A 13,631-nucleotide genomic window follows, 5' to 3' on the forward strand; every position below is an offset into this window, starting at 1 on the left:
CCCTTGTGATGCAGGGAAAGATGGAGCCTTATTCAGATAAATGGTGATCGTTCAATTATAATTCACTTTTATAGTCATACCTTTTAATATAATAGCAATCATGGGAATTCCTGGTGCCTGTAATTGCTCTCAGGAAATTATTTCACCTCTGAGACCTTGCCACAGTGCTGTGTCGGATCTAATAAGAAACTGCGGAGGCTAGAATGGGAAACAACAGTGGCTTTCTAAAAAAGGGCAGAAGTTATTACTAACTGCTGATACGTGATCAGTTTTGCCCTTTACTTTCAGAAGAGTTGGGATTAAGTGCAATCAGGTCAGAGACTGGCAGTATAACATCCCTCAGAGCCGGAATAAAATTAAGGCCTGTATTTTATTTCCATATTAGCTAATGCATTTTATCAGGACTACACATGGGTTGTGTTCAAAACTGCCTCGCAGTCTACTATCTAGGCAGCTACGGACAACACAGTTCAAAAGCTTTTGAAAAAGTCTTAACAAGGCTACACTTATTAATTTATATTTACATATTATACAGTAAATATTAATACAGTAATATTGGGAAATATTGTTACAATTTCAATTAACTGTTTTCTATTTTAATACATTTTAAAATGTTTATATATTCCTGTGATGCAAAGCTGAACTTTCAGTGTCACATGGTCCTTCTTATCAATGTTGAAAACAGTTGTGATATATTTATGTGAAAAATGTGATACATTCTTTTTCAAGATTCTTTGATTAATAAAAAAGATCCAAAATGTAGATAACAATTAATGTTTTTACTGTCACGTTGAGCTCTTCAATGCATCCTTGCTGATTGAATGTATTAATTTCCTTTGAAAAATCTATTTCTTAAAAAAATTTGCTTTTTAAAGCAAAACTAATTACAACAAAGATTTGCGTGCAGAGACTCAACACTCACAGTTAATTCAACAATGTAAAAAATGATTGTAATTTTAATTGTAAAAGACTGTAAAAATGTTACGGTAAAAACCTGTTGATATGCTAATAGCAAGTTTCTTTAACAGTAAAGTAAATGTAACAGTAAGTGTACCTTACATTTAATCTAAGTTTACAGTATAATTGTCAGTCCTCTGTCGTGTGTGTCATATGTTCCTGCCTCTTGTGTCCATATTTGGTTTGTTTCCTGTCCTTGTTAACTGTAATCATTAGTTAATTCTTGTCCAGCTGTGTTTGTCTCGTTATCTATGATTTACCTGTGTATTTATAGTCCTGTCTGTTCAGTTAGATTTGGTCTGGTCTACTCGTTACTCCCTGGTGTCCCTGTCTATGTCTTGCCCTGCCTTGATGTCATCAGTAAAGACTATATTTTGAGTTGCATCCTCGTCTGCCTGTTCCAGTGTCCTCCTCGTGTGTGCACCGTGACAATAATACTATTACATTTACAGATTTTGGAAGACTTTGAAAGACACTTTACTTTACAGCTAATGTTTTTTTTTATTTTTATGTACAATCAGGGTTTTATGTTACATCTTTGTTACTCAATGAGTGCTTATTGCATGATTTTAGCATCTAACTGGATAAAAATATTGCCACATTCTCGGATGGCGTAATATGTGAAGAATACACCGTATGCAATGCTGCCTTTATAGTGACATTATCTTACGGTTTAGAGCAGCACACAATATTAGAAACACACTTGTGATGTCTAAAAATGCTTTCTAGGTAGGTAGCTTACTAGAGTTTATAACCAAGCCAATATACAGTATAGCCGTGTCGCCATGCATGAACTCTAATAGTACAGGACAAGCTGTTGGGCTGCAGTTTCCAGCAGCATCTCAAACATCAGCTCACCTTAGCTATCCTCCCATCTGTTTACCCACTAATAAGGACACAACTCCACACTGCTGCAGGGCATTGGACACAGAACTATCCATCATACAGTTGGGTTCATACTGACCCTATATATATATGGCCTGTGCATTATCACAAACTGAAGAGTTTAGCAAAGCCCTGGCCTGTGCTCGAATATTTGCTGTAGGAAACACATCCTCGAAATGATACAAATATTACCCAGTCTTGCGTCTATCATAATATTTCCTGTTTTAGAAGTGCTGTAGATAAAAAAGCAGGAAAGTAATAATGATCTAGCAGGAAATTCCAGGCTGGATAGCAATAATGGTCCACTCAATGGCCCTGTTTTTTTTGTTTTTTTTTGTCTGAACATAACTTTTGAAGAATGGAATTGTTAGAGAAACAGCTTTTTACTGCCTGTTCAGCGGTTAATTATTAGCTCTGTTTCAGTAGTTAGTGAGCTGCCTAGTTAGACAGCACAGGCACATGTCCTGTTCCAAATGGAACACAACTTATAAGATAGCTTGGATAATTTGTTTTGGCAAAGGCACCAGCATCCTATGCATCCTCATGCATCCTTTGAATACAAGGCAATCCCATAATGCACTGCGATGAGCTGGGTAAAAAAAAATGAAGTACAGAGAAATCAAGATTACACAGTAAATATAAACTGCTGGTAAAATGCTTTGAAAAAAAGTCTCTAATGTTCATCAAGGTTGCATTTATTTGACCAAAAATACAGTAAAACTGTAAAATATCATTATAATTTCAAATATATATTTTCTATTTCAATATATTTCAAAATGTGGCTTATTCCATTGATGGAAAGCTGCATTTTTGCAGCCATTACTCATGTCACATAATCCTCCAGAAATCATTCTAATATGCAACACTTGTGATGTTTAATATTTCTGTGGAAACCAACATCTTTTGATGAATACAAAGATGAAAAGAACAGCATTAAAACAAATAGAACAATTTGTAAAAGTCTTTACTCACTTTAGTCACTTTGATCAATTTAATGCATCATTGCTGAATAAAGCATTAATTTCTTTCAAGAGAGAGAGAGAGAGAGAGAGAGAAAAAGAAACAGGAGCAAGAAAAAAGATTGCGCTGACCTAAAAAAACGTTTGGACGGTAATATACCTAACAAACAAACATACTGACATACATACATAAATGAAAAACATAAAATAAAATACTACGAAATATCTTTTGAGTGTGCAATATAGTTAGGATAATTGTTTGCTTAGCAATAGATCTGTAAAGCAAGAACTTTGCAGATCTACTGCAGTCAATTGTGAGTAGAATCTCCTGTGTAAATCACTATTTGGGTTGCTGCCTATGTAGAGGGTTCAAAAATCAGTCACTTATGAGGTTCCATCTCTGTTTGGATGCTGTCTGTAGAAGACAGCTGCCTATATTGGCAAAAGGCAGCTCATTAAATGCTGGAACAGACCCATTGTGTCACATAAACAGGGCCGTGGGACACCAGTAAACCAGTGCATAGGCCAAGTATATCAGGCTGTGCCTGTCAAAGTTCTGCATAGATTAACACAAAAAAAATTATTTATGAAATGTATTATCAATTTAGAATATGGGCTTTCCATGTAGCTATTTATACACAATGTCACTGAGCTGAGTCAGCCTCAATTACCACAGTAAAGTAGATTCACAGTTGTGGTTCATATTCTAGGATAAGAGAAACTACCGGTACTTTAACATATATTCTATCATTCCACAATTATATGGTAGTGTCATAAAATACTAGGCTATATAATACAGTATTTTATTTTTGTCCAGCCCTCTTTTTTTACATAAAAATGCAAATTTGCCAAAAGTTCATCCAGTCCATCAATTAACATTGTGTGAAGTATGGTCAGTAAATTTTCAGCAATTTTTATTTTTGGGTGAACTATTCTTTTAAAAAAATCCAATCAAGTAAGAAAGTGACAATGATAAAACATTTTTTTTTTTTTTAATTACACTGCAACATTCTTTTTCTAACATTAATTGCCTGTGAATCATAAAGCATACAAATCAGCAAACGACAAACAAACATACAAAATCTTGCATGCATATTCAAGAAATGACTATATAATTATCAAAACATAAATACAACTCAGACACGCTTAAATTACTAATGTTAAATTACTGTAGCAATGAGTTAGTGAAGTGCACGCCTTAACAAATGACTCACTTAAAGCTCGCAGTAACACTCGACTCTGCACTGAAACTGCCTGAACCTCTCACAGTGACAGAGTGATAATGAGGCAGAGCTGTTAACACATCACAGTGATTAATACTTCCTCCAACAGTCCTACTCTTACTCTGGACATTATATCACTGAAAACCCTTCTTCTACAATATATTTCAGTGTGAAAATGCAGGATGTCTAAAACTGAAGAGCAGAAAACCAGGAGTGAAGTGGCTTTTTGTCTCACTCACCAGCTAAATTACAAGCCCCATTTAAATTCGCTTGTAAGTGTGCAAGTGACACTTACCGAGTCACACAGAAAGCTATAGATAGGAAGGGTACAGAAAAACATAAATAGATGTTTTGATAATTAATTAAAATGCAAAAAATAGAGACCATATGAAAATTCATTCCTGCATGGAGCATCAACTATTACAGTATATACTTATACATTTATGTAAATATAATCAAATTGGCTGTGCAAGTTATTTCATATTAAAATTCATTAAACTGAATTGACATAGAATTGACATTCATATAACTTTAACACTTCAGTCAAAATTAGTTGATTAACTTTAATGAGTTAAAATAATGAAAAAAAACATGGATCATATCATGTATTCCTGTGTGATGCATGAATGCATACTTTGAACGCAATGCAAGTAGCTTCAAATAAAATCATTTGGCAAATGCATAAATCACTTGGCATTTAGCACTGTTTTCCATCCTTGGTTTATGTATTTCCTGTTGATGCAGGAAGTTCAGACGGAAAACATGTTTCTATTAAAATAGCTAATAGATTTACATCACAGTCATGAACAATATATTTTCCACTTGCTTTTGTTAGTCAGGGACAGAAGGGACATTCTCATTCTAGAGCGCATTTGACTGGGCAAAAACTTGGATGCCCATGAATGGAATTTTTTCCAGGTAGAGAAAGACTGCAAACTATAAATGTGCATACAAGTTATATCAGACTTCAAAGGCACATGGACTAGAAGCAATTATACTTTGCAATATGATTCTATGATGCCTTTAAAAGCATAATTTCATCCTCTCACGTCATATTTCAGTTTATACGTATACTTATTATGCTCTTAAATGATGGAACTATCTGTAATGTAATGTTTCAGCCTGCGTTTATTCTGGCATCTGGTCCAAGAATATCATCCTTTCTGGTTGGAAATGTCTCAGCCTCGGTGCGGTTTCATCCTCAAATGCAACAGGTAGCATCCCGTCATCATCCTGTAGGCCGGTTTCTCAAACACAGTGGAACCTTTCAAATGAATTAATTGGGAAGTGTATCTATTGTTCACATGAAATCTAGATGTCATCATATCGTCATCATCTGGAAGACTTCTTCAGTAAACATGATGGGAATGTCCCTGACATTCAAGTTTGACACACTGCAATCACATACCACTTGTATGTAGGTGTTTTGAATCATGATTATTTAGGGAATCACCTCAAGCAGAATCCTGACCAGAAGGAGCGGCTTACAGTACATTTTTACCGCTTGGTTTCCTTAATGTATAACTCAATGCTTTCCTCATCACACTAAATGATATACATTATTGTTTTGTTGAAATATCTGCCAGAGGCTGTGCCTGAGAACTCTACACCTAAACCAGAAGTCTTCAGTGTCTTGCGTTTCTTCAGAAATCATAGTATGCTGATTTGCTGTTCAAGAAACATTTCTTATTATTATCAATGTTGAAAACATTTGTGCTGCTTAATATTTCTGCTATAATATTTTTACAATTATTCTTAATTTATTTCGGGATTCTTTGATGAATAGAAAGTTCATAAAAACAGCATTTTAAAAAAATATATATTTTGTAATATTAGAAATGCCTATGCTGCTTTTGTTCAATTTAACACATACAAATCATACACATATGTAGTTGTTTTTTTGGTGTTTGGCTTTGTGTTATGTTAGAATCCTTATTATACTCTTATACCTTTTGTTCTTTAATATTTTGAATTGTTTTTAGCTTTATTTTTTTTGTTTTTCATTTAAATGTTAAGTTTTGAAATTTTGTTGTATGCATTTGTCATTTTTATTTAGCTTTTAGTATTGGATCTGTTTTTAGTTGTTTTAATACTACAATTGATTACTTCTGTTGTCCTCATTTGAAAGTCGCTTTGGATAAAAGCGTCTGCTAAATGACTAAATAATAAATAAATAATAAGAATTTGGTCATTTGAGTTCAAACAATACAATATAATAACAGAAAAGAATCAGAATGAGCAGCATAAATAAAATAACTCTCTGGAAGCTGAATTTGACTCTCAAATAGAAATGTGAACATCCCTGAGAAAACCAGTGAACAAGAACAATCAGCTCTCATATGGGTGAGTTTGATTAATGACCACAACATTCCTGCCTACGTTCGTTCTGTACAGGAAGGCAATTTTATTCGAAAGGATTTGAATTGAAGTAAATCTGTTGAATTTTAAAGAGAATGGAGATAGAAATGCAGTAAAGTCAACATTAAATGATGTTTCCAACCAATTTGTAATGGGTTCAAAAGTCAAAAGTGATTTCAGACCTCAAATTAATGACCTTTTTATTTATTTTTTTTGTGAAAAATATTTCTTGGAAAAAAAATAAAATCAAAAAAATACACGGATGAGATAAGACCAAGAATGAGTATTAATAAAGTACATAGGTCAATTTTTATTTAATGTTGACTTTAAATGTGTCTATTATAAGTTTCCATGTAACCTTTAAAATTAGATGCTAGAACATATTTTATTACATATCTCATCGTGATTATCTTCACAGAAGCTTAATTTCAAGACAAATTATGATACTTTTGTTGATGTGGCAACAAGCAAACATCTATAAAAAGAAAATGATACAGATCACTTCAATCAACATTCTAAGCAAATACACACAAAAGCACTCCTAATTTCACTCCTAATTTTCACTTAAAAACAGACCAAAAATAATCAAAGGGCTGGATATTGAATTTTAGTACTTGATGAATTTCATTTAGGTTTCCACTAATAACTTAACATGTGAAACAAATATATAATTCTCCCTAAACCTTCAGACCATTCCTCTGAGACTGTGGAGCAGTAGATTGTTGTATGCGTGTAATACCAATATTCAAGACAATTTCAACTTCCTCACTACTGCCCGAAACCACTTCACTCTTCACAATGACCGTGGAGACTGGAGTGAATGACCCGTGTAACAGAACAAGAGCCACCCAGAACAATTGAAGCATTATTACACCGGAGTAAAGCCCCATTGTGCTGCAAATCCTGCTTGGTCTGCAAAAAAACACACGACTGAACAACATCAACCCACACGGTTTACATTTTTCAAATATTTCAGTTGCAGACAAAGGCGATTATGTGTCCGCGTTTACAGGCACAATGAGCTTGATGTTCCCACTCAGCTGGCATGTAACAATCAGGTGGCTTGATGAGACTTTAATGAGCTGTCAATCAAAGTCTCCAGCACTCGAACCTACCACAGGATGCTATGATGCTGTTTTAACATTTCTTATTATCATATAATAATAAGAAATGTTTCTTGAGGAGCAAATCAGCATATTCGAATGATTTTTGAAGGATCATGTGACACTGAAGACTGGAATAATGATGCTGAAAAGTCAGCTTTAAAATATCAGGAATAAAGTATATTTTAAAATGTAGTAAAATAATAACCTTTTGAACAGTAATCTATGTAAATCTGCACACCACTGTAAAGTAAGCCACATCTCAAAAGCTCCATCTATGTAATTGAGACAAACAGACAAGGCAATACCAGAAAAATACATATTATTATGTAAATTTTGATAAAGGTTGTGTGTTAGACTGCATCTAAATATATTGCACTTTTCTCAAAACAGCTTGTCGGAAACAAACAAAACAAATACTCAACTTTATTTCCTTAAAACTTTAAACTTCCTCTTTTCACTGATTATGAATTTATTAAGAAAGATACAGAAACTTGAGAGGGGTTTGATTAATTTCCCGCATCCCTGATCACTACACTACATTACTTTTGAGATAATCAAAGGAAATCAGCCCCTATTCTCTGCAGGACCCAAAATTACCCTTATATGTAAGAGCAACATGAAAAAAGAACAAAGATTTTAACATATCCCCAAAAAATCAAGACCAAAGGTTTTCCAATAAAATTTAAATATATTAATAATAATTTAATAACTTAAGTACCTTTACAGGGATATTTCACCCATTTTTTTTTTTATATAATTTTCTCACCCTCATGTTGCTTCAAATGAGTGTGAGTATGGGTTTCTTTCTTCTGTTGAGCAAAAAATAATATATTTTTAAGAATGCTGGTAACCAAACAGTTAGTAGCTACTGACTTCCATAGTGCATAAAAAATACATTGGAAGTCAATGGCTATCACCAACTGTCTGGTTACCAACATTCATCAAAATGTCTTCTTCATCAACAGTAGAAACAAACTTATTTGCTGTCAGGTTAGAAACAACTTGAGAATAAGTAAATGATGACTGAATTTTTGGGTGAACTATCACTTTACGTAATCCTAGGGCTCCCTTGAAAACACTGGTTTACTAACTTACGGACCAGTAAGTAAATAAACAAACAAATAAATAAGCTATTATTATATTTTTTTTCCCCGGGAGAGACAAGCTTCTTTTATAGCAAAAGAGTTTATTTTATAGAATAATTTTTGAACTTTTGCATTCAGTGGACAAAACATTGAAAAAAAATATGTTTTTCTTCAAATTTTGTATGGAGAAAACATATGTTGTGAAATGACACATGACTGAAAGTCTTTGCAACACAGTGAGCAGACTGCACCACTAAACCTACAACCTCATTTTCATATGCATCAAATTAAATATGCCATTTACTCTGACAAAAATCTATAATTTGCCCATTGGAGAAGCCCTTCATCAAGCCCTTCCTTGATTGTACCTATAATGACATCCATAAAAGGCTGTTAAAAACTGCAATGATAATCTCACCTTGAGGAAAGACAGATTGCGGTTTCTTTCAATACTGGTGATCTCCAGATTACCCATGACCACCTCACAGTTCTCGTAGAACTTGCGAAGAGTTTTGTACTGCTGGTCCAAATCCGACAGCGTGCTGAGCTTGTTATCAGTGCCAGGACACACTATAGAGGAGAAAAAGAGAGAGAAAACAGGTAAGGATCATAAAAATAAAAGATGGATCAAAACATTCCTATAGTCTTGAATAAATAGTAGCATTAAATAACAGCAGCTCTGCAAGCCAACAAAAATTAGGCAGATGGGTGAGAGGTACAGAAGTAAAAAATAAAAAAGGTAAGTCACTGGAAACCTTCCAAAGCAACATTAGCTTCTCTAAACAATGTGTGCAGTGTCCTTAGGCCACAATCATAAATCTTATTCTCCATATGGATGCTTCAGAATCGCACATATTGTGTGAAAAGACACAGGTCATTACTTCAAGAAAGTAATTAGCCAAATTACTGAGGGAAGGTTCATGTGCGTTTACGCTTCTACTGACCTGCATTTGCAACACAAAACATCTGCCGTCCACAACAACCAGATAAAAGAGGCATTTTTCGCTTTTTCAATTAAAAAAGCCTATGTGCCTGGCAACAGTGTTAATGTCAGCGTCTCTTTATTTTCGCCCAGCTGAGCACTGAGGGCTGTACGGCAGGTTTTAATGAAGTATTTGATGAGTGATTGTTCCATTGATCCTGGAGACTAATCCTGGCTTGGAATCTCAGTGACGCCAGGCTTCATTCGGGCATCTCAAGTCAGGTTGAGGTGACCCAGTAAGATTCGCTCTTAATGAAGGATATTGCATGGGGTTTCATGTGCCTTTATGAGAGGTAAAGTAGAGTGTAAAACTGCAAGACACAAGATGCTTTGGATGATGCAAAAACAGTTTACAACCAACATGTTCTCTGAAGCTATGGGATGTATTTTTAATATAATTTTATGCCCAAAGGCAACATGAACTGGTAAATCATGTAACTTCCATATTCCCATGTAAAGCAGAATATTCTTACAGTAACTGTGGAACTTTCTCAAATTTAATTAAATATTAAAAAGCAGTAACACTGATTATTTGTGCAGAGTAGGAACAAAGGAGTTTATTTATTTGTTTGTTTATTTATTTTAATTTATGATTCCATTTTTTCCCCATTTAATTATTTTCAAAACTGTCTTGGAGTGTAAGAAAATGCCCCCAAAATTACCTGCAGATCTGTTGGGCAGCAGTCATAAATTGAATAATAAAACGCACTAGAATAATAAACCTGACTAGAAAGTTTGAAATAGTTTTAAAAGCTTGACATCTGAAGGTTTTTCAGCTTGAAGTAGTTAAAAGGTTGCAGTGTGAAGGTTTTGAATGTTGCATTGGTCAGACAATAGACAGACAGACAGACAGACAGACAGACAGACAGATAGACATACATACAGACAGACAGACAGACAGACAGACAGACAGATAGACATACATACAGACAGACAGACAGACAGACATACATACATACAGACAGACAGACAGACAGACAGACAGACAGACAGACAGACAGACAGATAGACATACATACAGACAGACAGACAGACAGACAGACAGACAGACAGACAGACAGATAGACATACAGACAGACAGACAGACAGACAGACAGACAGATAGACATACATACAGACAGACAGACAGACAGACATACATACATACAGACAGACAGACAGACAGACAGACAGACAGACAGACAGACAGATAGACATACATACAGACAGACAGACAGACAGACAGACAGACAGACAGACAGACAGACAGACAGACAGATAGATAGATAGATAGATAGATAGATAGATAGATAGATAGATAGATAGATAGATAGATAGATAGATAGATAGATAGATAGATAGATAGATAGATAGATAGATAGAACACATAAGTCACAGTTCAGTGCGCACCTAAGTTTTTGGGTTTTTCATTTATTTTGAATAGACAGTAGTGCTACTTTGAATTAGATTGTGTAAAATCAAGATTTAAAGCAAAAACAGAATAGGCTGACTTTAGATTTGTGAAATTATGCTACATAAGACACCTGCACAAAACAAAAAAAGCAGACTGACTGAATGAAAATGCAAATGTATTCTTTGACAGCAGATAGTGCTAAAGGAACAGCAGCAATATAGCATTTCCTTGCTTACCACTGTAAACAAAGTATAGCTGCGCTGTTAAATACTATATTGATATGCATTATTTGAAGGTAAGAGGAAAAGAAAATGCCATAAAAACATTTCTGAAGAAATCAGTTCCTCTGAGAGATATTTTTTTATATAAACCCCCACATATGTGTCTTCCCATATTTATAGCATTGCGAACAGTGAGCTTGATATGCCTGGTTTTCTCCTCTTTACAGGCGTAAATAAATAAATTCATAAATTCATCAGAAATTATATTTTGGGAAATTATTGCAAATAGAAAAAATAAAAATAAAAACCGGTTCTGATTTATAGCCAGTGGACCGGTGCATCTCTAGAACACTAAACTTTCCCACACTGCTGATTTAAACCAAGTAGGCAGTTCTTCGAGCTTTTGAATGCTTCTGAATTAACCGTTCTTTTTTAGGGTTGGTATGTACTAGATCATCTCTTCTTCTGCTCTCTCCTGTTTCATTACCATGTGAGTCTGCTTTTGGATTGATTACCTATGACTGACTGTATTCGTCTGACTGCATGAATCCAACCATGACGGTTCCAGACGAACACATATACCGTTACACCTCTAATAATAGATAGATCGAACTATTATGGTTCAGACAGACAGACAAAATCTGTCATTTGAAAAAAGGTCACTAGAAATGTAATTTTTCCTACTTTTGCATGTTAATTGTGATGTTTTGAGATGTCCAGTGTACATTTTAAGGCTCTGTGTAGACCCAGTGGAGATATTTTGTTTTCGTGTGTGTGTATGTGTGTCTGTGTGTGTGCTATTAGCGATGCTTTCCGGGGACAGTGATGAGTCTTGGCTGAAGGAGCTGTGAGGGCTAACAGGCACAGGAACAGACAGACCCCTTTAACCGCGGCAAAGGTGTCAGACTTGACAAGCAATTAAATACACCTATTTCCACTCATCAAACACCTTCCTGAGTCCAGCCTGAACCATCTGCTACATCAGCTGGCCCATGCCTGCCGAGCACCACAAAGCCGATTATTGTGTGTGAGTAGAAAGTACATGTCCAATGATTCATGTGAGAATGCTTAGTGCCTGTATGAAACACATGGCCATTGGTTTCCTTTGGCAGGAAATACTCACTATGTCACTTCTGCATCAGTATTCATGATTCTCGTGAATCAGTATTCAAGTGTCTCTTAACCACTTTTACATTTCATGTTTTTGAGGTTGTTGACCACAGTATAAGAATATACATATATAGGCCTAATATAAAATATTCAATGTAATTTATAAAAAATAAATGATTTAAGAAAATAATTTAATAATTTATATATGATTAATATTAATTCATATAGCAATTAACAATAAAATACAAAATATTTTAAACAAAATGAAAACAATACTAAATAAAAATATGAAATTATGTTGACAGCAATAATGAAGATCAATTAAATGAAAGTCAGCTCGTGTACTGCTTATATTTACTGAATTCAAAGTAACTGTAGCATAACAATTATTCATATTATTATTGTTGTTAATGTTGTTATTATTAATGTTATTATTTGTATAACAAATATAACAATATATGTCAAATATATTATAAAATGATAATATAGTAATTAATATATTATTAATCATTAACAAAATATCCAAATATATATTAAACATTTTTTTAAATACATATTTTTAAAGTGATTAAAAATCATGCACAATTATGTTGATAGCAATAATGAAGATGGACAGATGAAGTAATGTGTGCTGAGGCAAAGCAAGAAAAGCTTGCTCAAGTCGCAGGAAGAAATATGAAAAAAGTATTTAAAGGCTAATCAATATATTCTATATATTTGTGGTGTGATTATAACTTTATGTGGCCACAGGGTAGATGGTGATGCTGTAAGTCAAGGCAATAGAAATAAGGAAAAATTGAACCCTGGAGGGAAACTTCAGAAGAAAATCTGGTAAATAAACAGAACACTCCTAATATGAATCATGCTATTTTAAGACAGTCCACAATTTTCAAAGAGAGTCATTCACAGCATTAAACTACAATAGCATTTAGATAATAAACAAACAAACAAAAAAGGAACAAACAGATAATAAATCCATTCATGATAGTTATGTATCCCTCTCACAACTTATAATGTTACACAGAATCCTCTAAATATATGAATATGCAGAGATGTGTGTATGCATAGATACTTACAAAACTGCCAGTTGTGATTTCCCACACACACAGACACACACACACACACACACACACACACACACACACACACACACACACACACACACACACACACACACACAGTCATTCCCCGCTGTGAATCTTTTGCCTATTGTATTTAATGTTGTGGGCATGTCTGTCCCATTGACTCCTGAAATTTCTGCATGGAGTCGCTGCCAAGAGAAACAATATTAGAGCCTATATTATAACAATATTATACAGCCTACTGCTGTGCTGCTCATGGAGGTCTCAACT

General features: G+C 34.3%; 1 protein-coding gene across 1 annotated transcript in view; it reads right to left on the bottom strand.

Annotated features, from left to right (window-relative positions):
* The window catches only part of LOC306873949 (receptor tyrosine-protein kinase erbB-4-like), a gene marked incomplete at its 3' end in the record, with an annotated part of 166,820 nt that overhangs the window by 62,569 nt on the left and 90,620 nt on the right, over window positions 1-13,631 (bottom strand). Inside the window, exon 2 of the mRNA XM_079423554.1 lies at window positions 8,992-9,143. Coding sequence (XP_079279680.1) covers window positions 8,992-9,143 — 152 coding nt within the window. The remainder of the gene's footprint in view (window positions 1-8,991; window positions 9,144-13,631) is intronic.

This window comes from Barbus barbus, assembly GCF_936440315.1.
Source record: "Barbus barbus genome assembly, chromosome: 8".
Taxonomy (NCBI): domain Eukaryota; kingdom Metazoa; phylum Chordata; class Actinopteri; order Cypriniformes; family Cyprinidae; genus Barbus; species Barbus barbus.